Consider the following 24824-nt stretch of genomic DNA (forward strand, 5'->3'; position numbering starts at 1 on the left):
CTCTATAAAACCTGAATTCTCCCTTTCCTGATGAATAGCATCTCAATTAAAGCCCTTTCTCTAACTTTTATTTTGCCTTTGTTTGTCTGCTTCCTCATAAGGTTAGTCCTGTTTTTCTTAAAAAAAAAAAAAAAAAAAAAGTTTCCTTTCTTTTTGACTATTGATATCAGGCTGTTATTCCTCAACTCTTTCTAACTACAACTCCTCCTAACCTGTGTTTGCCTTAACATCCTCTGTAGTGTCCAGGGGCTTTCAATCTCCTATCCTAGGTCATTATTCTTACCCTCCTCCAAAAAGTCAAGTCTATCTGGATATTTTATCTTCTTAGCATAAACATCACATCTCAAATCAAATTATATGTAAGTTACCCTGACCTTGTCAGACAAGGAGCTCTCATTTTTACATATTTGAAGATAGTGCTTAAGACCTTTCTAAAATCATACCCTCAACTTGAACATTTTCATACTGGTATTAATGGTAGAAATTCTTAAACCTAGCCCAACTGTCAGGTTTGGAGCATGTGAATTCAAGTATTTATCTGTGTTTGCTGGGTGTTACTACAGTTTCCAGGAGATTCTCAAAACAGTTCATGACCAGTGAAAGTACTTAAAATCATTGCTTCATAACTCATAAGATGACAATGATCCCCCAAATCAGGAAATAATAAAATAAAAGCCACCTACTTTGTGCATTGTAATTGGAGTTTTTGGATACCTTCCTTTGGGCTTCTGGGTCTCCTTCTGCCATATTCACCAACCATACCATTGTTGCTGTTGAGAAAGACAAAAGTCCAGGTAAACACTGGGAACACAGAAGGCAGGCTCACAAACAGAGAGCAGGCTGTTATTTCTCCACACAAATCAGAGAAACAACCAGAAGTAAATTCATATTGAAAATCACAAAAGGTTCTCTTCGATTTTAGTAGATCAAAGAAAAAATTCTGAAACTGGATGTTTATCGTGGCCTTCAAACTGCAGCTGCTATAATAAAACTTTTCATTATCACTTATAGTCCCTGAAAAGTAACCAGAAGGAAGATTCTTTTTCACTATTGATATAGGGCTGTTATTCCTCAACTCCTTCTAACTACAGCTCCTCCTAACCTGTGTTTGCCTCAACATCTTCTGTAGTGTCCACAGTGGGCCTTTCAATCTCCCAGCCGAGGTCATTATTTTATTCTCCTCCAGAAAGTCATGTCTATCTGGAATATTTTATCTTCTTAGCATAAACATCACATCTCAAATCAAATTATATTTAAGTTACTCTGATCTTGTCAGACAAGGAGTTATCATTTTTACATGTTTGAAGATAGAGCTTTTTGGACCTTTCTAAAATCATAACCTCAACTTGAACAATTTCCACTGAAACAAATGGACTAGTTAAATATCCTAAAATAGTGTGAATTCTAAGGAAAATTACTTATGGAACTAAATTAGAGGAAAAACAGAGGCTCACAAAGCATCAAATGCTTATAATTCAAAAGATGCAAATAAATTCCCTCATATTCTGTCTCACTTCGGGGATTTTCAATAATGCTAAACTGTGTTATACACAGGAAATAAGGAAAAAAGGTTAAAAGCAATAAACATAAAGAGATAGTCAATTGCCTTCTATTCTCTATGTCCCTTCCACAAAATCACATATATATTAATATACCTATACAGATCTAGGTATACACACACACTCCCTCATCACACTTTAATTAAGAGGCAATGTGAATACTCTAAAATGGTGCTTCTTTTACATACTGCAGGTACGATGAAACATGGAGGGGAATTTGGTAACCACTAACAAAACTACATGTACATTAACCCTCCGATCCAGCAATAATACTTTTGGGAATTTATCCTGAAGATACACCAACAGTAACACAAAAATACATACAGACATGTGCCACTCTCTCTGGGCGACAGCAGAAACCAAAACTTGCCGCAAACTCAGTTCAGTCCCTCCACTTGGCATCCATGTTTCTCTGGCATTTTGTCACTGATTCTATAATTCTATCTATTTGCCTAATACTCTAAGGTTTCTTGAATAACTTATGAAAGAAATACATAACCAAAGAGGATGAAAATCCTGTAATAGCTGCACTTACTCATCCACTATAGCTTTGTAATTCTGAGGTCAGACAAGATCATTACAGGATAACTTGGATCAGTCAATATCAGCTAGGCAGGCAATTCACTGTAACTAAACCCAAACCCAATGAAGGGGAAATATGGTGATCACCAAGGTTTGCAAATTTCAGTAGCGTTCTTGGCAGCAAAGGCAGAAAGTATTTATTTGATTTTCTTTCTTCATACAAGTATAGAAAGATAAGGCTGCAAATTCTTCCAATACTCGGTATAACTACAGAAATCAGGGACCAGCAATCTTTTTCTGGGAAGGGCCAGATGGTAAACATTTTGTGCTTGTGAGTCACATCTGGCCTCTGTCACACATTTTTCTTTGTTCTTTTCTTTTTCATTAACTCTTTAAAGACGTAAAAACCATTCTTAGCTTACAGGGCTGTACAAAAACAGGCCACAGGCCAGATTTGGTTATGGGCAGTAGTTTATTAACCCCTGATGTAAATTATCATGAACAGAATATATACTTGTTGAATGAATTAATATTACTAAAGTAATACCTTAAAAACCCACTTTCCCATTTTTTCGGCTTAACACCAAACATCTTAGATCAACTGAAAAATTAGCAAATTAAAATTCAACATAATCTAAAAACTTCCCAAAGTGATACGAAAACAGAAAAATTTTACATAATGGTCAACCTCAAGGAATTGTTACCTTTGTATTTTGAAAAGCTAACAAAGAGGTGTGCCTCTTTTCCTGTCCAAATGAGGGACACAGAAAACAAAAATGCTCAGGTTTCCTGAGGGTAAGATCCTTTAGCATACTGAATACCCTTAACTGGGGAAGAGTATACAAATGCATCAAAGGATTGTATTTTTTTAAAAAACAAATAACCGGGAGAACCAACTTAAAACTTTTTATATTCATGTATATATCCATTTCAAGGGGAAAGTACTGATTAATATTGCTGTTTTTGTATATTCTACTTTAAAAAAACACCTCTCAAGCTCAATGATTAATGAAATGCTCACTAAAGATTCAGTATTTCATGAGAACACTTTCTTAAACCTATTTAATTTACACAGGAGTTGAAGGTTTATGCTTATGCTTTCCCATATATGTGGAATTACTGCAAAAATATCTCAGCATCAATTGTTATACAGATTCAAGTTTTTAAAAATATTATATATGAATGATTTCTTCAAAATGAGAGTAAATCCTTTTTCTGAGTATAAAATTAACATATAAGCTTAATGTCATGGCTAACTCAACAACCTCTTCACCCCTCTTGCACCACTCTTGGTCAGCCTCACTGAGTCTGGAATGCAGTTTTCTTCCTCTTGACCAGGGGCTCAGCTATGTGACTTGCTTCAACTGATGGTACATGGGCAGAGGAGACAGTGTGCTAATACCGAGTGTAGGCCTTAATAGGCCGGCTGCCCTCCTGTTCCTCCAAATGCTTGAACATCACCTTCAGCTAAACTGCTGGTCCAAGGAGGAACGGGGAATACGTGGGGCAGAGCTGCTGCTGCTGCTGCTGCTGCTGCTAAGTCACTTCAGTCGTGTCTGACGCTGTGCGACCCCATAGACAGCAGCCCACCAGGCTCCCCCATCCCTGGGATTCTCCAGGCAAGAACACTAGAGTGGGTTGCCATTTCCTTCTCCAATGCATGAAAGTGAAAAGTGAAAATGAAGTCGCTCAGTCGGGTCTGACTCTTAGCGACCCCACAGACTGCAGCCTACCAGGCTCCTCTGTCCATGGGATTTGCCAGGCAAGAGTACTGGAGTGGGGTGCCACTGCCTTCTCCCAGGGCAAAGCTACCCACAGCCAAGTCAGATCAGCCGAGCCAACTGATCTGCAGGTGATGGTGGTGAACTAGTAATATTCGTAAGGCACTAAATTTTAATCTGCAGGTGATGCTGAGTGAGCATTATCTGTGAGGGACTGAATTCTGGGGTGGTTTGTTACACAGCATTATTGCAGTACTGACAGTAGATACAACAGTACAACAATGCAAATTTCTAAAACTAAGAAAACATTTAAAACTCACAATCCCTTCACTTTGACATTCACAATTAACTTCTTAAAAAATAATCAGTATCGCTTAAGACTCTACAAGAAGTGAAAGATATAAGGAAGAAAGTAAAAGCTGTCTCAAATCTCTAAATCCCACTTTCCAGAGGTAAACACTAGTATCATCAATTCTGAAATGTATCATTGGGATTTTACACACACATATCCATATATATTTGGTCCTTTCCCCCACTCCTTCCATATGACATTGCATATATTGTTTTAAATCTTGCTTTTGGTATATATTAATATATAATCTTTGACATTTAAAAAAATCAGAAATACAGAGTTATTTTCTTTCTTTCGGAGTACAAATGGCTGCACAACTATCCATTTTAGGAATGGACCATAATTATTTCAAAGTGTTCCCTTTTGATAGACATGTGTTATTTCCACTTATCTCTTAATAGAAGCATTGCTTCAGAGAACATACTTCTATACTTTTACAAGTATATTCTTTAGTCTAAATTCCTAGCATTCACTATTAACATTTGGTGTGACATTCTACACACACAAATATCAAATATATATAGAGAGAAATTTTAATTTCCAGGAATAACACAGAAGAAGCTTACACCCAACTGCTCACTAAGCGGAAAATATTGATGCTCAAAGCCTCGTCTGTTCTTTTTGGCTGAAAAACACAGTAAGAATGTGGTAATACATTTATACTGGAAAAAAGGTAAGAGAAAGATCCTTGCGTTTCAGACACTAGGTGTTCTAAAACTTTACCAGACTTCTCCTACTACAAGCACAATTCCCACCTTCTCCACGTCCCACAAATGACCTAACATCAAGGTCACAAGAATGATTTGAGGTCAACTAACATGTATTCCCAACTTGATCTCTCTATATATCTCACTATCTTCTGCTTTTCTATCTTCCTTTTCCTTCTTCTGGGTTTCCCCTGGTGGTCCAGTGGTTAAGAATCCACCTTCCAATGCAGGAGACACAGCTTTGATCCCCGGTCCAACATTCCACATACCAGGAGGCAACTAAACCCATGTGCCACCACTGCTAAGCCCGTGCTCTAGAGCCTGTGTGCTGCAACTGCTGAAGCCTAGAGCCCGCGCTTCGCACCAAGAGAAGCCACCACAACTACAGAGTAAGCCCTCATTCGCCACACCCATAGAAAGTCCACGCAGAGCAACAAAGACCCAATGTAGCTGCAAACAAAAAATTTAAAGGCACATATCCCTTGACCTAGCAATTACATGTCTACAAATGTATGTATACAACAGGATTCACAAATTCTAAGTGTCCTCTGCAAGTACTGTTTGCGATGGGAATGATCTAAATGTCCATCAATAAAAATACCCTTTACTATATGCAAGAGAAAACTACGCAGACATTTCATGTATGCGTGCTAAATCACTTCAGTCGTGTTAGACTCTTTGAGCTCCCATGGACTGTAGCCCACCAGGCTCCTCTGTCCATGGGATTCTCCAAGGCAAGAATACTGGAGTGGGTTGCCATGCCCTCCACCAGTGGATCTTCCCAATCCAAGGAAGAAACCCGTGTCTCTTACATCTCTTGCATTGGCAGGCGGGTTCTTTACAGCTAGTAGCACCTGGGAAGCCTAAAAAATGCTGATTTTCCCAATTTTCTGATATTTTCTTTTTTCCTTTACTATTCCCTCTTCATTTCTCACTCTCTAAATAGAGCAGTTGAGAAAGATCTATTTCTGGTGTCCTTTCCTCTTTTCCTTTTATTTGATTCACCCATCTAATCCCACAGCTGCAATTACTACCTCTATATTGGTGTTCTTCAATTCTGCATCTCTATTACCAACCTTTCCCTCTGCACTGGTACTTCATTTATAAACTCATGATGGAAATTTCTCTCCAGATGGCTCACAGATCCTGCCAAGAAAATTAGATATGGGCCACACGCAACACTACACAGATTTCTCAAATAAGAAAAACTTCTCTTTTTCATCATCCTTCTTTTAGGCTTTAAACTTCTCTCACTCATCACTAAGAACAACTGAAACGATCCCCAAAAGCTCTCACTGAGGCCTTTCCCTTGACTGTCATCATCATTCCATAATTTAGACTTTCACCATTTTTTACCTAAATCATGGCAATATTCACTTAGTTATACTTCCCAGTATCTCAGTTCTCACTCCCTCCCATTTATCTTGCCCAAAGCTGCAAGCTTACAAAGGCACAGCTCTGATCACATTACTCTTCAAGACTCTTCTATGATTTTCAAGCTATCATGAAGAGGATACAAAGATCTAAACCAGTCATCAAAGCTATCCTGGATCTTGCCCGAAGTGCCTTTCCAAACCCATCTCCTAGTACTCTCCCCATTTTGTACTCCATGTTCTAGTCAACTTGAACACTTGAAACTTGAAAAAGATGCCCCACTTTTACACTTCCAATGTGTGGGGCTTCCTTCATAGCTCAGTTGGTAAAGAATCCGCCTGCAATGCAGAAGACCCTGGTTCAATTCCTGGGTCGGGAAAATCTGCTAGAGAAGGGATAGGCTACCCACTCTGGTATTCTTGGGCTTCCCTTGTGGCTCAGCTGGTAAAGAATCCACCCGCAATGCAGGAGACCTGGGTTCAATTCCTAGGTTGCGAAGATCCGCTGGAGAAGGGATAGGCTACCAACTCCAGTATTCCTGGGCTTCCCTTGTGGCTCAGCTGGTAAAGAATCTGCCTGCAATGCAGGAGACCTGGGTTCGATTCCTTGGTCCAAGTCATTCTTTGCAACAAGCCCACTTTTGAAACTGACTCTTCTATGTGCGCTTGCCAAAATCCAATCCACTCTTAAAAGGGTCAATCCAAATGCTATCTCTTCAGTGAAGCCTTCCATGATTCTCCATTCAGATTTTCCCTGTTTTAAGCTCTTTCTGCACTTCCTATTCCTTCTGAATCTGGTAACAGTCTGCCTTGAATGTTGTGTATCTATTTGCCTTATCTCACTTCTAAATTGTAAGCAAGGGAATACCCCAGCAGTCCAGTGGTTAGGAATCCATGCTTTCACTGCCAAGGTTGTAGGTTCAATCCCTGGTCAGGGAACTAATATCCTACAAATCACATGACACAGTCAAATAAAAAAAGAGTAAGCAAATGCACTCTGAGGGAAAGCAAAGCATCTTAACCATCCTTATATCCTCCACAGTGCTCTGTGGAAGCAGATCAGGTCCATGACCAATAAATACATAATGAATGATTTGGAAGAGTATGACTCTACAACAAACCAAAAACAAAGGCCAACCCATACTGAAGGAACAGTATAATTTTTCCAACATACTAGTGTGAGAGCCACCTACAATATATGTATATAACAAATATTCAATACTTGTTAACTAACAAGATTTTAAGTAAGAATACTGGCTCCCCAATCTAAATATTTCTTCTATCTCCACACACACTGAAAACCCTCTTCAATCAATATCAGATAGAAGATAATAATTTGCAAGGAAACAGAGATCTGCAGGAGTCCCACCAATGCTATGTATTTAAGGTAAGAAAAAGTACCACGATAATGATCATAATTACATGCATTTGAATCTTTATTAATTCTAAGCTGTTTACTAATTTAACATCATTTTGAAATACTTACAAGAGTAAATAAGAGCTGGGAAGAGAGTTTCATTTCTCTCCTGAGCTGTTTCAACCAGCATACGAAGCGGGCCTTTTGGACACAAAACAGCCACTAAATCTAGAAGAAGAAAAACAGAAATGACATCTGAAAAATGTATTTGCTAAACTCGTAAATGAGTGTTAGGGAAGAATTAACCAACTGAAAAGGTTTAATTTTTTTTTCTACAAGAAAGATATTGAATGAATATGAAATAAGCAGCAGGTAAGCTGATGGGGGAGGGAGGTGGGGACAATCTAAACAAAATACACACCACCACACAGAGATCTTTGCTTTTGGTCTGCCTGCTATTTGGTTAGTTTACAATGTATTTTGGGTTCTAGGAGAAAGTCTTCCCAGTTTGAAAGAAAACAGGCAGAAATAATCACAAGACAGAATTATTCTAGAGCAGTTGTCAATTTCCAATAAGCAGAAACAAGGACAAGCCATTTCCAAACTAAACATAACTATGAACCACAAACTGAAGTTTTACAGCTTAGGAGGGATTTAATAGAGAGGATATGACTGAACTTTTTCAAAATATGAAGAACAGAGGAGAAAAGATGCATCTCTTTTTTTTTTGGTATCAGGAGTGGGATCCTCTCTTTTTTGAAAATAGTATATGTACTACTTAGGAATACTTCAAATAAGAGGGCAGTAAATTTCAACAAAATAACTAATAAACCTCTGTGTGAGAATGTTTAGCATTTCTTCAGTTCTCCTGTCAAAAGCACTTCACAAGTATTTAGGTCTCAGAATACATATGGTGCTAAAAAGTGTCTTATAAAAACTGCAAATCAAAACAAGGAAGCAATAACGCATAAATTATTCTTGATGCTACCACCTTCTCTTTTTCAACCACTGCGATTTTTTCTTACATTTACTGTGTCATGAAAATTCAGAATATACAAATATAGAAAACAAGTTCAAGCATTTAAAATGTAAAACAGATATAGGTAAATTTGTAAAGGAAGATCTGATCACTTGCATTGACATCACTATCATTCAGGTGCATTTAGGTAATAAATCTCACACTTTCAAGTGGTCATATCTTCTTGTACACCACTACTACTACCACTGCCATAATAAAACACACAAATGCACAGAAATCTCTATCTCACTGCTTCCACTTTGATTTGTTTGGATGAGAAAAGGGGAATTTGCCATGCTCTGAAATAATGAGATTTTCAACCTGTTTCAACCTTTAATATTCTGTAACTATCTTGGTTTTTCAACATACTTCGTTGTACAGAAATGCTAAATGATAAACCCTTATTTTTAGAGCAATTAAATTAATTTTGTTTTGAAAGCTTTCAGTTCAGTTCAATTCAGTTGCTCAGTGGTGTCCGACTTTTTGCAACCCCATGAATCGCAGCACGCCAGGCCTCCCTGTCTATCACCAACTCCTGGAGTTCACTCAAACTCATGTCCATCGAATCGGTGATGCCATCCAGCCATCTTATCCTCTGTCGTCCCCTTCTCCTCCTGCCCCCAATCCCTCCCAGCATCAGAGTCTTTTCCAATGAGTCAACTCTTCGCATGAGGTGGCCAAAATATTGGAGTTTCAGCTTTAGCATCAGTCCTTCCAAAGAACACCCAGGACTGATCTCCTTTAGAATGGACTCACTGGATCTCCTTGCAGTCCAAGGGACTCTCAAGAGTCTTCAACACCGCAGTTCGAAAGCATCGATTCTTCGGCACTCAGCTTTCTTCACAGTCCAACTCTCACATCCATACGTGACCACTGGAAAAACCATAGCCTTGACTAGACGGACCTTTGTTGGCAAAGTAATGTCTCTGCTTTTCAATATACTATCTAGGTTGGTCATAACTTTCCTTCCAAGGAGGAAGGAAATTTAATTTCCTTTTAATTTCATGGCTGCAATGACCATCTGCAGTGATTTTGGAGCCAAAAAAATAAAGTCTGACACTGTTTCCATTGTTTCCCCATCAATTTGCCATGAAGTGATAGGACCAGATGCCATGATCTTAGTTTTCTGAATGTTCAGTTTTAAGCCAACTTCTTCACTCTCCTCTTTCACTTTCATCAAGAGGCTTTTTAGTTCCTCTTCACTTTCTGCCATAAGGTGGTGTCATCTGCATATCTGAGGTTATTGATATTTCTCCCAGCCAACTTATGCTTCTTCCAGCCCAGCGTTTCTCATGTTGTACTCTGCATATAAGTTAAAAAGCAGGGTGACAACATACAGCCTTGACGTACTCCTTTTACTATTTGGAACCAGTCTGTTGTTCCATGTCCAGTTCTATTGCTTCCTGACCTGCATATAGGTTTCTCAAGAGGTAGGTCAGGTGGTCTTGTATACCCATCTCTTTCAGAATTTTCCACAGTTTCTTGTGATCCACACAGTCAAAGGCTTTGGCATAGTCAATAAAGCAGAAATAGATGTTTTTCTGGAATTCTCTTGCTTTTTCCATGATCCAGAGGATGTTAGCAATTTGATGTCTGGTTCCTCTGCCTTTTCTAAAACCAGCTTGAACATCTGAAAGCTTTAGAACAATCTTTTTGACTGAGACATCTTGAGATCTTATGAAAATGGAATTATCAATCATTACTCTAAATATCAGACAGAAAGTCTCTTTATTTCAGAGGAACTCAAAGGTCTGTAGAGATAATTTGTATATGTATATAAGAAACAGAGGATTGATGGGGAGAAACAGTGTATTGTATTAGAAAGAACATGGGACTTAGGACTCAGATTATAGATCAAATGTCGTAAGCTTTGGTAAATACTTTACCTCTACAAACTTTAGGCCTTTAGCGGTGAAATAAGTACAACAACCTTGCTTACTTCCAAAGATTATATATTTTTGAGGAACGGCTAATATTTACTGGTAGATACTGTATATATTTATTATATGCATTGTTCAATTTAATCTTCATAATAACTAAGACTCCACTGTTGAGTGTGGTGTGTCTGTAGTAACTCCCAATAAATTACAGGAGTAAAAGAGTCTAGATTTGAATCCAGGTAGTCTGTCTCCAGAAATGGCTTTATTTTAAATATTAAAATGGAATCAGATTCTTTATTATGATTCACCCCTGATGTTTCATTTATTAAGTTTTAACTTGCTCTAGTATGTCATAATGGTGCCCTGTGAGGCCTACATCATAAGACTGTAAGGGAGGTGAAAGTTACACTGCACACCTTATTCAAGACCTCAGCATTGTATATTTAGAATCTCTGGAAGTCCAAATTGAGGTCTGCATTGTGGATTTAATATGTACAGAGACATGTATAACTTTGATTTCTATCTTTGGTATCTATGATGCAAGAGATTGTCTCAGTTACTCTGGCTAAAGAGGGAAACCTTGGATAAGTAACTGCTGTTGTTACCACTGGCAGAACCAGGTGGCTAGACTACTGGCAAAGTCTCAAGGGTCTGTAAAAACAAACAGGCCAAAATTTATGCTTCAACATTAATCCTTTCAAGGATTAAAGGGTGAGAAGTTAGCTGAAACCGAAGTTCAGCTAAAGTGGAGATGCCAGGGATTGAACCCGGGACCTCATACATGCAAAGCATGCGCTCTACCACTGAACTACCCTGGTGGCTCAGAGGTTAAAGCGTCTGCCTGCAATGCGGGAGACCTGGGTCTGATCCCTGGGTCGGGAAGATACCCTGGAGAAGGAAATGGCAACCCACTCCAGTATTCTTGCCGGGAGAATCCCATGGACAGAGGAGCCTAGTGGGCTACAGTCCATGGGGTCGCAAAGAGTCGGACACGACTGAGCGACTTCACTTCACTCACTTAGGCCAAAATAGGATGACTGCCTAGAGTTTGGCTAAATTGGATCCCAAGTTAGCTGAACTTGGATCCCATTCTTTGATCAAGGATGCCTGGACTAAGACATGAAAAGCACAGCTCTCCAGTGAGCTCCATCACACGTAGCTCCGCTGCTGTCCATAAAGGGTACAAATTCCCACCGCTGTTTGTTCACTCATTTGATCCCAAAGGGCTCCTGAGGTCATTTATGTCAGTGGTAGCAATGGGATTTGAATCTAAGTCTTACAACCAGAAGTCTATGGATCCTTCCATTAACTCATCCCTGAGTTAAACTGGAGGCAATAATAAAACATTTTTAAAGGACTCAACTTCAAAAGATTTGAAATCTTTATATGAAAAAGATATTTTAGCTAACTGATTATTTACTGAAAAGTTATGGGATATTACTGTTATTTTCCCTAAGTCAAGATAACTAGAAGAGGAAGGAAAACACACCAGGAAGTATTTCTGTGATGAACAAAATGTCAGTCTCGGGTTTTACCATATACTGAAATCACAGCCAAGATGAGCCAGGCGGTCCATTCTGGGAGGTACTTGATAAATACCAGGGCCATGAGGGCACTGATCATAATGAGATATGCCTGCTGGAGTCTCAGTGGACCTTTCCAATGAATGGCGATCATTCCCACCACACCAAAATTCCAGATCAGGAGCGCAACCGAAATGTAGTCCATGGCAACATTATAGGTTTTAAACACTTCCCTGAAAAAAATTAAACAGATACTTGTATCATTCCTAAAAATGGGAAACAAGTACCACAGCCACAGCTGTAAAAATAAGTACAAAAACTAAAAAGAAAAAAAAAAAAGGCCATATAACACCTAAAATGCTATCTGTACTTCAGGAAATTCTTGCAGTATCTGAAATTGGAAAAAAAACTAAACATGTAAAATAAAGTTTAGAGCTTAGGACATATAATATTATTTTCATAAAATTAAATTTAGTGAATCCATTTAAATATATGCATTTTACACATATATTTATACACAAAACATGGAATATAGGCATGACATATTGCTGCCTGAAAAAAAAAAAAACCATGATCTTATTTATGTGAAATAGTGTATGAGAAGAGAGAGCAAGAGATCAATATAGTAATTCCTGAAAAGATGCAGGACATAGCTTTAGATGCCAGGAATTTGAAATTTCTTAACTTTTCTTTTCTTTTTTTCACAATGAATGTTTAGCACTTTTACCATGAAGAAAACATTATTTTAATTTGGGTGGGAGGAAACTCCATTTTAAAGTAAAGAGATACAAATATAGAAGACAGGTAACTGAGGAGAAAGAAGGCAGTCATTTAAGTGCAAATTTTAAATTCTGCAGACTATGCAGAAAGATGATCTTTCCATTTAGAAATTTCAAAGCAAATGTTGAAATAGCTGGACAATGCAGCCATTGACAGTATTTTAGATATCCCAGCACTTGAAACAAAAACCAAAAAATTTCAAGCTATGGTTAACTGTGCAAAATTCTTCAAGAGATGGGAATACCAGACCACTTGACCTGCCTCCTGAGAAGTCTGTACACAGGTCAAGAAGTAACAGTTAGAACTGGACATGGAACAACAGATTGGTTCCAAATTGCAAAAGAAGTACATCAAGGCTGTATATTGTCATCCTGCTTTTTAACTTATATGCAGAGTACATCATGAGAAACACTGAGCTGGAGGAAGCACAAGCTGGAATCAAGACTGCTAGGAGAAATATCAATAACTCCAGATATGCAGATGACACCACCTTTATGGCAGAAGTGAAGAACTGAAGAGCCTCTTGATGAAAGTGAAAGAGGAGAGTGAAAAAGTTGGCTTAAAACTCAACATTCAGAAAACTAAGATCAAGGGATCTGCTCCCATTACTTCATGGAAAACAGATGGGGAAGCAATGGAAACAGTGACAGACTATTTTCTGGGGCTCCAAAATCACTGCAGATAGTGAATGCGGCCATGAAATTAAAAGACACTTGTTCCTTGGAAGAAAAGTTATGACCAATCTAAACAGCTTATTAAAAAGCAGAGACATTACTTTTCCAACAAAGGTCTGTCTAGTCAAAGCTATGGGTTTTCCAGTAGTCATGTATGGATATGAGCTGGACCATAAAGAAAGCTGAGCGCCAAAGAATTGATGCTTTTGAACTGTGGTGTTGGAGAAGACTCTTGAGAGTCCCTTGGACTGCAAGGAGATCCAACCAGTCCATTCTAAAGGAAATCAGTCCTTCAGTGTTCACTGGAAGGACTGATGCTGAAGCTGAAACTCCAATACTTTAGCCACCTGATGCGAAGAGCTGACTCATCTGAAAAGACCCTGATGCTGAGAAACACTGAGGGCAGGAGAAGGGGACGACAGAGGATGAGATGGTTGGGTGGCATCACCGACTCAATGGACATGAGTCTGGGTAAACTCTGGGAGTTGGTGATGGACAGGAAGGCCTGGCATGCTGCGGTCCATGGGGTCGCAAAAGGTTGGACATGACTGAGAGACTGAACTAAGTTATTCTTTGGCATCAATAAACAGGAGTGGTCTACGGTTTCCTTTTTCTTGATTATTTATGGGGTTTTGGTATAAATATTACTCTGGCTTCTTAAAAAGAATCTGGAAACTTTTCTGCTTTTTCTATGTCCTGGAACAGTTAAAATAGTATTAGAATTATCAGTTCCTTAAAGGTTTAATAGAATTTTCCTATGAAATTATTTGAGCCTGGTATTATTGTTACTGGTGGAGGTGTATAAGAATCTCTTCAACAACTTTCTGGATTTTTTTTCTTTGCTCTACTTAGATTTTCTATCACTTCAGTGGTCAGTATTGGCAATTAGCTTTTTCTGAGAAAATAATCTATTTCATAGAGATTCTTACATTGATTTCTTTGGTCTATGGTCATTCTCCCTGCCTCTACCAAAGAATTAACCCTTCAGTTTATTTTTTACTTTAAATGTTTCTGTTCCTAATTTAAGAGCTAGTGCAATGACCTGCATTCTGCTACTAGGGCTTAGAGAAAGACCAAGTGGGCAAATCTCTGAGCCTCTCTATTCTCTTCAACAGAGCAGCTCCACTTTTTTCTATGTTGTATGTGTAGTTCTCATGTAAGATTTCAGTTGAAAGAAAAAAAGACTGATGAAAATAAAATGAAAGTTTGAAAATCAATTAATTCATCTTTATACATGTTTGAAATGCATTAATATTATGATTTATAAATTATACTAAAGAATACAGTAAATTTGCTTTACTAAAAAGACAGAATTAACTGCAGTGTTGAGTTCTTTAAGTTCTTATTATAAATAAAGATCAACAAAAGCAACTCCCTATGGTAATTGCAGCCATGAAATTAAAAGATGCTTACTTCTTGGAAGGAAAGTTACGACCAACCTAGACAGCATATTAAAAAGCAGAGACATTACTTTGCCAACAAAGGTCCATCTAGTCAAGGCTATGGTTTTTGCAGTGGTCACGTATGGATGTGAGAGTTGGACTAGAAAGAAAGCTGAGAGCCAAAGAATTGATGTTTTGAACTGTGGTGTTGGAGAAGACTCTTGAGAGTCCCTTGGACTGCAAGGAGATCCAACCAGTCCATTCTAAAGGAAATCAGTCCTGGGTGTTCATTGGAAGGAATGATGCTGAAGCTGAAACTCCAAAACTTTAGCCACCTGATGCGAAGAGCTGACTCTTTTGAAAAGACCCTGATGCTGGGAAAGATTGAAGGCAGGAGGAGAAGGGACGACAGAGGATGAGATGGTTGGATGGTATCACCGACTCAGTGGACATGAGTCTGAGTAAACTCTGGGAGTTGGTGATGGACAGGGAGGTCTGGCGTGCTGCAGTCCATGGGGTCACAAAGAGTCAGACACAACTGAGCGACTGAACTGAACTGAACTTATTGATAATATTAACAAGTTGTATACATACCAAGGATGATCTATACATGGAAACAATAATTTAAGAATAACTCATCAACAAAGACCATTTCTTTAAGTGACAGTTATAGAGTCCAAAGAGTTAATTTCTGAAAATAGACCAAATATTTCACCACTTACCCCAAGTAAATGAATGAGAAAAAGAACAGCAACAACAGGGATGAAAGAATAAGCCAGGCATGGATGACCTAGAAAAGAATTTCAATATAATTAACAGATCCCACAACCTAAAAAAAAAAAAAAAATCCAAATTTCTTATTTCAAAAATAGTATGTTATTTCTGTATATGTTATGATTTTCAAATACCAAAACAGAAGCAGCTTTAGGAACAGCAAATACCTATAACAGTTGGGGCTGAACTATTCATAAAATAGAAATTTCATACATAGAGACCTTCATTCCTTTAGAAATAGGTAAAATTTTAAAAGAAAAGATAAATTCAAAATTAATTATTAAAGACAACCTACAGAATGGGAAAAAATATTTGCAAATGATATGGCTGACAAGGGGTTAATATCCAAAATATATGAACAGATCACAGAACTCAATACCAAAAAAGAAAAAAATAGCCCAATCAAAAAAATAGGAGAACACATTTTCTCAACAAATACAGACAAATGGCCAACAGGCACACGAAAAGATACTCAATACCACTAATTATTAGAGAAATGCAAATCAAAACAACAATGAGGTAACATCTCATACTTGTCAGAATGGCTATCATCAAAATGACCACAAATAACAAGTGTTGGGGAGGATGTAGAAAAAAGGGAACTTTTGTACACTGTTAGAGACAATGAAAATTGGTACAGCCACTGTGAAAAACAAAATGAAGGTTCCTCAAAAGACTAAAATTAACATATGATCCAGCAATTCCACTCTTGGATATATATTCAGAAAGAAAAAAAAATCACTAATTTGAAAAGATACATGAATGCCTATGTTCACAGCAGCACTATTCACAACAGGCAACATATGCAAGCAACCCAACTGCCCATCAGCAGACAAATGGATAAAGAAGATGCAGTACACACGCACACACACGCACACACACGCGCGCGCGCGCACACACACACACACACACGGATACTACTCAGCCACTTACAGCAACATGGATGGACCTAAAAGAACCTGCTGTATATACAGCACAGGGAACTCTACTCAATACTCTGTAACGGCCTATATGGGAAAAGAATCCTAGAAAAAGCGAGTAGACATATACATACATACATATACATATATACACACGTGATTCATCTTCCTGTACACCTGAAACTAACACAACATTGTAAATCAACTATACTCTTAATAAAAATTAAAAAAAATAAGTTAGGGGTATGTGATTAAGAGATACAAACCACTATGTCTAAAATAGATAAGCAACAAAAATGTATTTTATAAATTAACTAGACTTCAATTAGAAAAGGTATCAATAGAGTCAACAGTTAACATTTATACTTTAAAGGAGCAATATTTTCAATAGAGGAATTCTGATGTATTCCTACAATAAAAAATTAATAAATAAAAATAAAATAACTGATAATAAATTGATAAAATAAAATAACTGATAAATCAAAGTCACAAAACTGAAAATCAGAAATTCAGTTAAGTGACCAGTGTACACATACATTAACTGTAGAGAGAAAATAGGCCTTCTAAATTATATAACCATTTGAAGAAAAAATATTCAGTATCTGAGATTTCAGTAAGTATTAGTATGCTATGTTTATTTTACTTCGTTCATTAATAATGCTTATATGTCAGTCCATCATTATAACACAGAATTCATACAGCACTATATAAATATTAGTCCCTATAACTCATGTGAAAAATGAGAGACAAACTCAGAACTTGATTTTTAATCAATTATTTTTTTGGGCCTAACCATATAGCATACTTTGGCCACCTGATGTGAAGAACTGACTCATTTGAAAAGACCCTGATGCTGGGAAAGATTGAAGGCAGGAGGAGAAGGGGATGACAGAGGATGAGATGGTTGGATGGCATCACTGACTCAATGGACATGAGTTTGAGTAAACTCCGGGAGTTGGTGATGGACAGGGAGGCCTAGCGTGCTGCAGTCGGTGGGGTTGCAAAGAGTCGGACACAACTGAGCGACTGAACTGAACAGAACTGAACATACAGCATGCAGGATCTTAGTTCCCCAACCTGGGATAGAAACCATGCCCCCTGCAGTGGAAGCATGAAGTCTTAACCACTGGACCACCAGGAAAAGTCCCTAGAGCTTGATTAATCTATTTTACAAGACAAAAAAAATTTATGGTAATTTTATGTGATGAGTATATTTGGGGAAATAGTATATAACCCAAGGAGTCTGCAGTTTTAAAAAACAGAATGGAGAAATATGATAAACTGTCAAGTAATTTTTAACCAAAAGTAAAATTATTTTAAGGTAGATACACCCATAATAAACTTTATTCTTTCAATGAATTTTACTGTTATGACAGAAGAAGCTACTTAACCACCAACTTTTCCAAACGTACCTCTTAACCAGAAACATCAAATTCAACCTTAAAGAAATAAAAAAGAAAGCTCCAGGGCTTCCCTGGCGGCTTGGTGGTAAAGAATTGGCCTGTCAATGCAGGAGACATAGGTTTGATCCCTGGTCCGGGAAGATCCTACATGCCTTGGAACAACTAAGGTCCTGTGATACAACTAACTGAAACTGTGCTCTGGAGCCTGGGAGCCGCAACTACTAAGCCCATGTGCCACAATTCCTGAAGCCTGGGCTTGTGCTTCAAGACAAGAGAAGCCACCACAAGGAGAAGCTTGAGCAGTTAGGTGAGTAACCTGTGCACTGCAATTAAAGAATAGACTCTGCTCTCCATAACTGGAGAAAAGTTTACACAGCAGTGAAGACCCAGCATAGCCATAAATGAATAAAATAAAATAAAATAATAAAAAGAAAAAGAAAAGCTTCAAATCAAGAATATTGTTTTGTCTCCATTTAAAAGAAAAAAATCTTCCACCCCTACCTCCCAGATCCGGTTGTTCCAATTATACAGCTCTAAGTTATCAAAATCTAGTTGTTACTAAAGTTAACATTAGAATCTACCTTCATTTTCTCTTTTGGCTCTGTTTGATCATTCAAGGTGACATGATTATTAAATCCCTTTGAAAGAAAAGATTTCTTAAAAGGTCTCTCTGCCTTTCTTTAAAACAACTTTATAAAATGTTACAACTTGGGAAAAGGTCAAAAGAGTGGTTTTCCATCATGAAAGTTGGTATTCCTTCAACAGTTAAATATTCTAAATTTACTATCCAAATACAATAAATTTAATTTCTGGTGTTCTTCCACAAAAACTTCCCCTAACATTTTATTATAAAAATTTTCAAACACACAGTGAACCACTGCCCATATACTACCTAAATTCTACCATTCACATTTGCTGTACTTGCTTTGTAACATTGCTATCCATCTCTCCATCCAACGAGTCCATTTTAATATGTATCAAAGTAAACTGAAGACACCTGTACATTTCCCTCTAAGTACTTCAACTTCAGCAAAATATTCTGAAGGGAGTCCTTTATTTCATGCGCAAAGAAAACAATAAAGCTTAAGCAAAAATGAATCTTTCCATATGCATCCTAGCCCACTGTACTCACAAGCCAGCTTTAGAAATAATCCAAGTTTCATGGACTGTAGGCCTGCCAGGCTCCTCTGCCCAGGGAATTACCCAGGCAAGAATACTGGAGTGGGTTGCCATTTCCTTCTCCAGGGGATCTTCCCAACTCAGGGATCGAACCCAGGTCTCCTACATTGCAGGCAGATTCTTTACAGCTGAGCCACGAGGGAAGCCCCATATAAAATAACACAAAACAAAAAACTTTAAAGAGTGGGAGATGAACATGGATATTCCATATTAAACTCCAAATTAAGGGCGAGAGTAAATATTGCATACTAGGAATCCTCAACTTTCTTTTTTTATCTTGTTTTATGTGGGGAGGGGCAAGGGAACATGAAATGCTATTTTAAAAAAACAGTATTTTTCTGAATACAAAGTAATATATACTTATGACATATAGAAAATATAGAAACACTAAAAGAAAAAAACGATTTCCACTGACCACGGAGAACCAAAGTTGATATTAACCTTTCCTTTTCAGACATGTTTGTCTGCATATGTAAAGACCTTTAAAAAAAATTAGAATCATGTAATATAAGAGTTTACATTCTGTCTTTTAAAACTTTATTTTTGTTACAGACAGATTCTCATTCCACCAAATATTTTCTGAAAATATAGATTTTAAATGCCTCAATAATAGTTTACTTATATTCACGAGCTCACAATTTTTGCGTTATGCATGGTATCTGTGGGGTTTTCCTTCTTTTTCCAATTATATTTTATGCTAGGATTAATATCTAGTGTGCAAACATTTTTCAGCATTTTTAATTCTCTAGGATAATTCATGAAAGCAAAATCACACAATTAAAGTGTATAGACATTTTCTAATTACTCACTACTGATATATACTGGCTTAGTGACTCCGCAAATTAAGTCCTGACTAATTTTTACCAAGTCAATAAGCTAAATGTTAATTTGCTATTTTAATACATATATTTTTGCTAGTGAGAAAATATACATATACCCCTCTCTCCTCTTTTCCTCTCCTGGCCATCTAGATTTCCTTCATAATTTCTCTTCTTGAGTGCCGGGAGCCAGTGTGAGGAATCCCACCCGTGACAAGGTCATGAGGAAGGAAGCTGACATACGCAAGGCGTGCTCAGACTTCAGGGACCCCTCTGGAAATTCCTAAGCATGTACCCCAACAAAAATCTGCCGGCTTTTGTGCTCTGCTTTTCCACTCTTCTGACATTTTCTGGAAAAAGTCAATTCAGGGCTTAAGTCTTCTGCATTTGAAAGAGTGTTTCAATCCAAAAACCCCTCTGATGGCTTTCTAGCCTGCCTGCAGGACTCGTACAGCTGCGCATGTGATTGTTTGAGGCCTCCTGACCGCAGGAGGCACAGGAAGCTTAAAACATCCTAGGAATATAGGGGCTTCCGAGGAGTCAAAATCTTTAGAATAGGACTGATTAAAGGTTTCATTGTTGAGTCAATGCTTGCTGCCAAATTTTCATATCCTTTATTTTTAGATACAGTTGGTATATAGAAAAACAAGTAGTAGACCTGGTATTAGCAACATTAGATCTTCGAGTTAAGTACCTTCTTTGTTATAACCCACTGCACCTTTGTTCTATAGAGATGTAACTTTAGTGTTTTAAGGAGATGTAGATTAAAGAAAAACACTTCAGGGGAAACAAAATTAACATTCATTAAGGAAGAGAGCCAAAAACTGTTAACAAGCCTCTTGGCCAAAAGATGATGTAAATCACCTGAGACCTTTTGTATACAAAATGATGTATGGAAAGAGTCTGAGCTGCGAACGCTACATAATTTTGTGTTACCCATTGATCTCCGTGTTTTATCAAAAGTATAAAAGGCCTTCTGAACAATAAAGGATGGGACCAGCTTCGGGGACCAGTTTCTCGGACCAGTTTCTCAAACTAGTCTCTCGGCCTGGTTTCTTGGGACTCTGGCTCCCCCTGTGTCTTTCTCTCTCTTTCTTCTTCTCTCCCTTTCCCTCTCTCTGCTCTTTACTTTAACTTCAGGCTGAATCTCCACCTGGGGCGCGGAGGCTCGCCAGGTCTACTTACTTGCCCTGGCTGTTAAGACTCGCACGAAAGGGAGCTTAAGGCGAGGCACCCTTAGATATTCAAGCGGGCGCCGGTCGCCCAACGTAGATGGTGCAAATTCCTTGTCTGGAATTTTATTGGCCTTCCGCGTAAACCAAGCTATTCAGCCCTCTTCCTCCACTTAATCTTCTTACTACGCTATAGTTTCTTAATCTAATCTTATATTAATAAATAAACAAGTCTTTCCACGCCAACGCCGTCCACCCTTCGAATTCCCTGGATCCACCGGGGCTGGACCCTGGCACTTGAGTTTCTAAAATATCTTATTAGGATATCCATAATTTTCTTAATTATTTGTAAGTGCTCTTCATACTGCAAAAATATTAGCCCTCTGCCTGCAATAATGACTTTACTGGTTTTCTTACTAGGTTAATCATGGATGTTATGATTTTCTGAACTATTACCTGAATTCAAAGCCTCTTCTGATGACTAAGTAACACCTCCCCTTTTCCTAGAACATCAGGTGGTAAAACAGGCCTTTCTCATCTTGCAAAAATCCCTAGTTCAGCTTTCCTATTTCAGAGCTACAGGTTCTGAAACAAATGAGCCCTGATTCAGTATAGCATGGCAAAGATCTCCTCTAAACACTGAACTATCTAGGCCAGAAATCATGTGACTTCAGTAAGCTGTATGGTTTCATCTATATCAAACAATAAATAATTAAAGTGCCTTTTCCAGTTCTTCCTTTTTAAGGTTTGTTTGAGACCAAAGACATTGCACAACCAACTCATGATACAACAAATCCTCAGGGCTTATTTGCAAACAGGTCCTGGCAAGTTTATGAATTTCTGACTCAAAAGCTCCTTTTATTTTTATACTAAGAGTCAAAGCAAATAACTTGTTGCTATAGAATTGGTTGGGGTGGCCAAGACATAAGCATTTTAAAAAGCAAAGCAAAACACCACCAGTGAATGGGTGAACATGGAAATCCAGCTAACTATAAACCTTCAGACTGTCTAACACGAAGCACTAACTAAAAGATGCACAAAACCACCAAAAATACCTTGAGATAGGTTCTATGTAAGGGTAAAAAAAGACCATTCCATCCTGTCTCTCCTACCAAACATACCTATAAAATCTGGACCGAATGCATGCAGCTGCCAGTACATAGGCTGGGAATCAGAAGTACCAGGAAGCCAGGGCTAAGTTTACCACCTTTTCCCTCCAGCACTGCCCTCCTCCACCTGCACTCAACACAACCTAAGTGGGCTTTAACAAGGTGAGAAGCCCTCTAAGTTCCTGCTGGAGAAGCAGAAAGAGGTTTCCAAACACCAAAGAAGAACGTAAATCCCTAGGGGACTCCCACTGACATGTGAAGAACAAAAGTAGCACACAATCCAGACACAAGTCACAAAGAGAGCGCAATAAAGCAGAGAAATGGAGATGGCAGGTAGACACCTTTATGTACACGGAATTGTATACAGTGAAAAAAACAGGTTAAAAGTAACCGAGACATGAGCACGTTTAAGCAGTGGGAGGGGAATGGCTTTACATCATTTGCTCTTCGGGTGCCTGACTGTAGATGACTGCCTGTCACATCACATCTTTTGTCTTCAATCTCCAGATTCTGATGTCAGACTGTAAATGGTCATCACTTAGGTTAATACTTTCACCCACTCAACAAACAAGGTTAAACTCTGTATAATTTTAGAAGTCTGTGAACAGTGAAAAGGTGAATAGTAAAAGGATATTCAATCTCACTAATAATCAATCAACTAAAAGCAATTTAAGACATTTTTGCTTTGCCTATTTGGGTTAGAGTACATTATATATATATATATGTGTATGTATTTTTAACCACACTGTACAACATGTGAGATCCTAGTTCCCTGACCAGGGATTGAACCCATGCCCCCTGCAGTGCAAGTGTAGAGTCCTAACCATTGGACTGCCAGGGAATTCCCTGCACACGTTATTTTTAAAAATTCAATGCTGGTGAAAGTAGAGTAAGACAGCCTCATTCACCACTAGTGTTAAGTACAAATTGATACTATCAATTTGAAAACAAAATTCTGCATACCAAGACAGCCAAAAATATGTAGACAATTTGCTCCAGAAATTCTGTGCCTGGGCTTATACCCTAAGGAAATAATTTGAAAAATTGAAAAGCTCTATGCATAAAGACATTCACTGTTTTTTAGGATAGTGAACATCTGGAAAGAACTCAAATGTCCAAATTAGGGGAAATAAATGACAAAACACTCATTGAGTCAAATATTATGTAGTCATTACACATATTTTCAAAGAATTTATAATATGGGAAAATGCTTATGCCAAAGTAATAGTTTTAAAAAAGGACACATACTGATTATACATTTGATTTTAATCATGTAAAAGAATATACTGAAGTATAGTAAATACAGAAGTAAAAAGCGTGTAGAATTCAATATTTGAAAAGTTAATATTTATTTTATTTCAGAATGAGCCTAAAGGTTCATGATCTGTAATAATTTGTCATTTTTCTGAGGCATGAATCTGAAACATGTGCCAGACAGCTGAAATTCACCCTCAAGTTACTTAGGTAGCGTGAGGTAGGGAGCAGAGGCTGGGAGGTCTGGGCTTGTCTCTTCCCTGCATAACCATCCCTGCCTTTATTTCCCAAGCAAAAAATTCCTGTTCCTGCAGGAGAGAAGGTGAGGGAATGGACGGGAATTCAGCCAGTCACCAATGAGTTCAACATCGGCATCTGAAGGTGGTTTCACTGCTTTGTTCTCAAGTTGAAGGGGCTTCCTCGCTGGCTCAGTGGTAAACAACCCGCCTGCCAATGCAGGAGCCTCAGGAGGCTCAGATTCGATCCCTGAGTGGGGGAAGATCCCCTGGAGAAGGAAATGGCAATGCACTCCAGTATTCTTATTGGGATAATCTCATGGACAGAGAAGCCTGGTGGGCTACCTTCCATGGGTCACACAAAGTGTCGGACATGACTGAGGAACGCAGCATGCATGCATTCAAGCTGAACATCTGATTTTCTGCGGTTATACATTATTTTATGGGGACAATTATATCATATAGTGCTATTTGTCAATGAGGGAATTCACAAAGGTCTTAGGATATATTCTTCTGGAAGGTCTTAAGTATATTGCAAATCAAATGTTAAAACCATTTAGACTGTGATAGTTTATGAAAACATTTGTTTTTCATTTATGCCTTTTTGTTCTACAAATGAGGGTGGGGGGAGACTCAAAATTAACTTAGTTTTAGAATATAAGACCTTTTTCTTTATTAGACCGAGTCAGGTAACAGGACAATCCAACCATAAAATAAAGAAGATAGTGGAGGGCTTCCCTGGTGACGCAGTGGTAGAATTCACCTATCAATGCAGGAGACATGGGTTCGATCCCTGATCCGGGAAGAGCCTACAGGTTGTGAAGCAACCAAGCCCGTGTGCCACAACTGTTGGAGCCTGTGCTCTAGAGCCCGGGAGCCGCAACTTCTGAGCCCCTGCGGCACAGCTACTGAAGCCTGTACGCCCTTGAGCCCACGTTCCCCAACCAGAGAAGCCGCCGCGATAAGAAGCCCAAGCACTTCAACTAGAGTAGCTCCCACTCGCCCCAACTTGAGAAAAGCCCACGCAAAAACAAAGACCCAGCACAGGCAAAAATAAATAAAATTATTAGGAAAAAAGAAAAAAAAGATGATGGAAAGCAAAGCTCTGTAT

General features: G+C 38.2%; 1 protein-coding gene across 3 annotated transcripts in view; it reads right to left on the minus strand.

Moving 5' to 3' along the window:
• PSEN1 (presenilin 1) overlaps positions 1-24824 on the minus strand; it is a 69941-nt gene that overhangs the window by 14455 nt on the left and 30662 nt on the right. For all 3 annotated transcript variants that reach the window (XM_013967270.2, XM_005686046.3, XM_005686045.2), the window contains 4 exons: positions 15571-15638; positions 12025-12245; positions 7721-7819; positions 684-770 (listed from right to left, as the gene is read on the minus strand). In XM_013967270.2, the coding sequence (XP_013822724.1) occupies positions 684-770; positions 7721-7819; positions 12025-12245; positions 15571-15638 (475 nt within the window). The remainder of the gene's footprint in view (positions 1-683; positions 771-7720; positions 7820-12024; positions 12246-15570; positions 15639-24824) is intronic.

Source organism: Capra hircus, chromosome 10 (genome assembly GCF_001704415.2).
Source record: "Capra hircus breed San Clemente chromosome 10, ASM170441v1, whole genome shotgun sequence".
Taxonomy (NCBI): Eukaryota; Metazoa; Chordata; class Mammalia; order Artiodactyla; family Bovidae; genus Capra; species Capra hircus.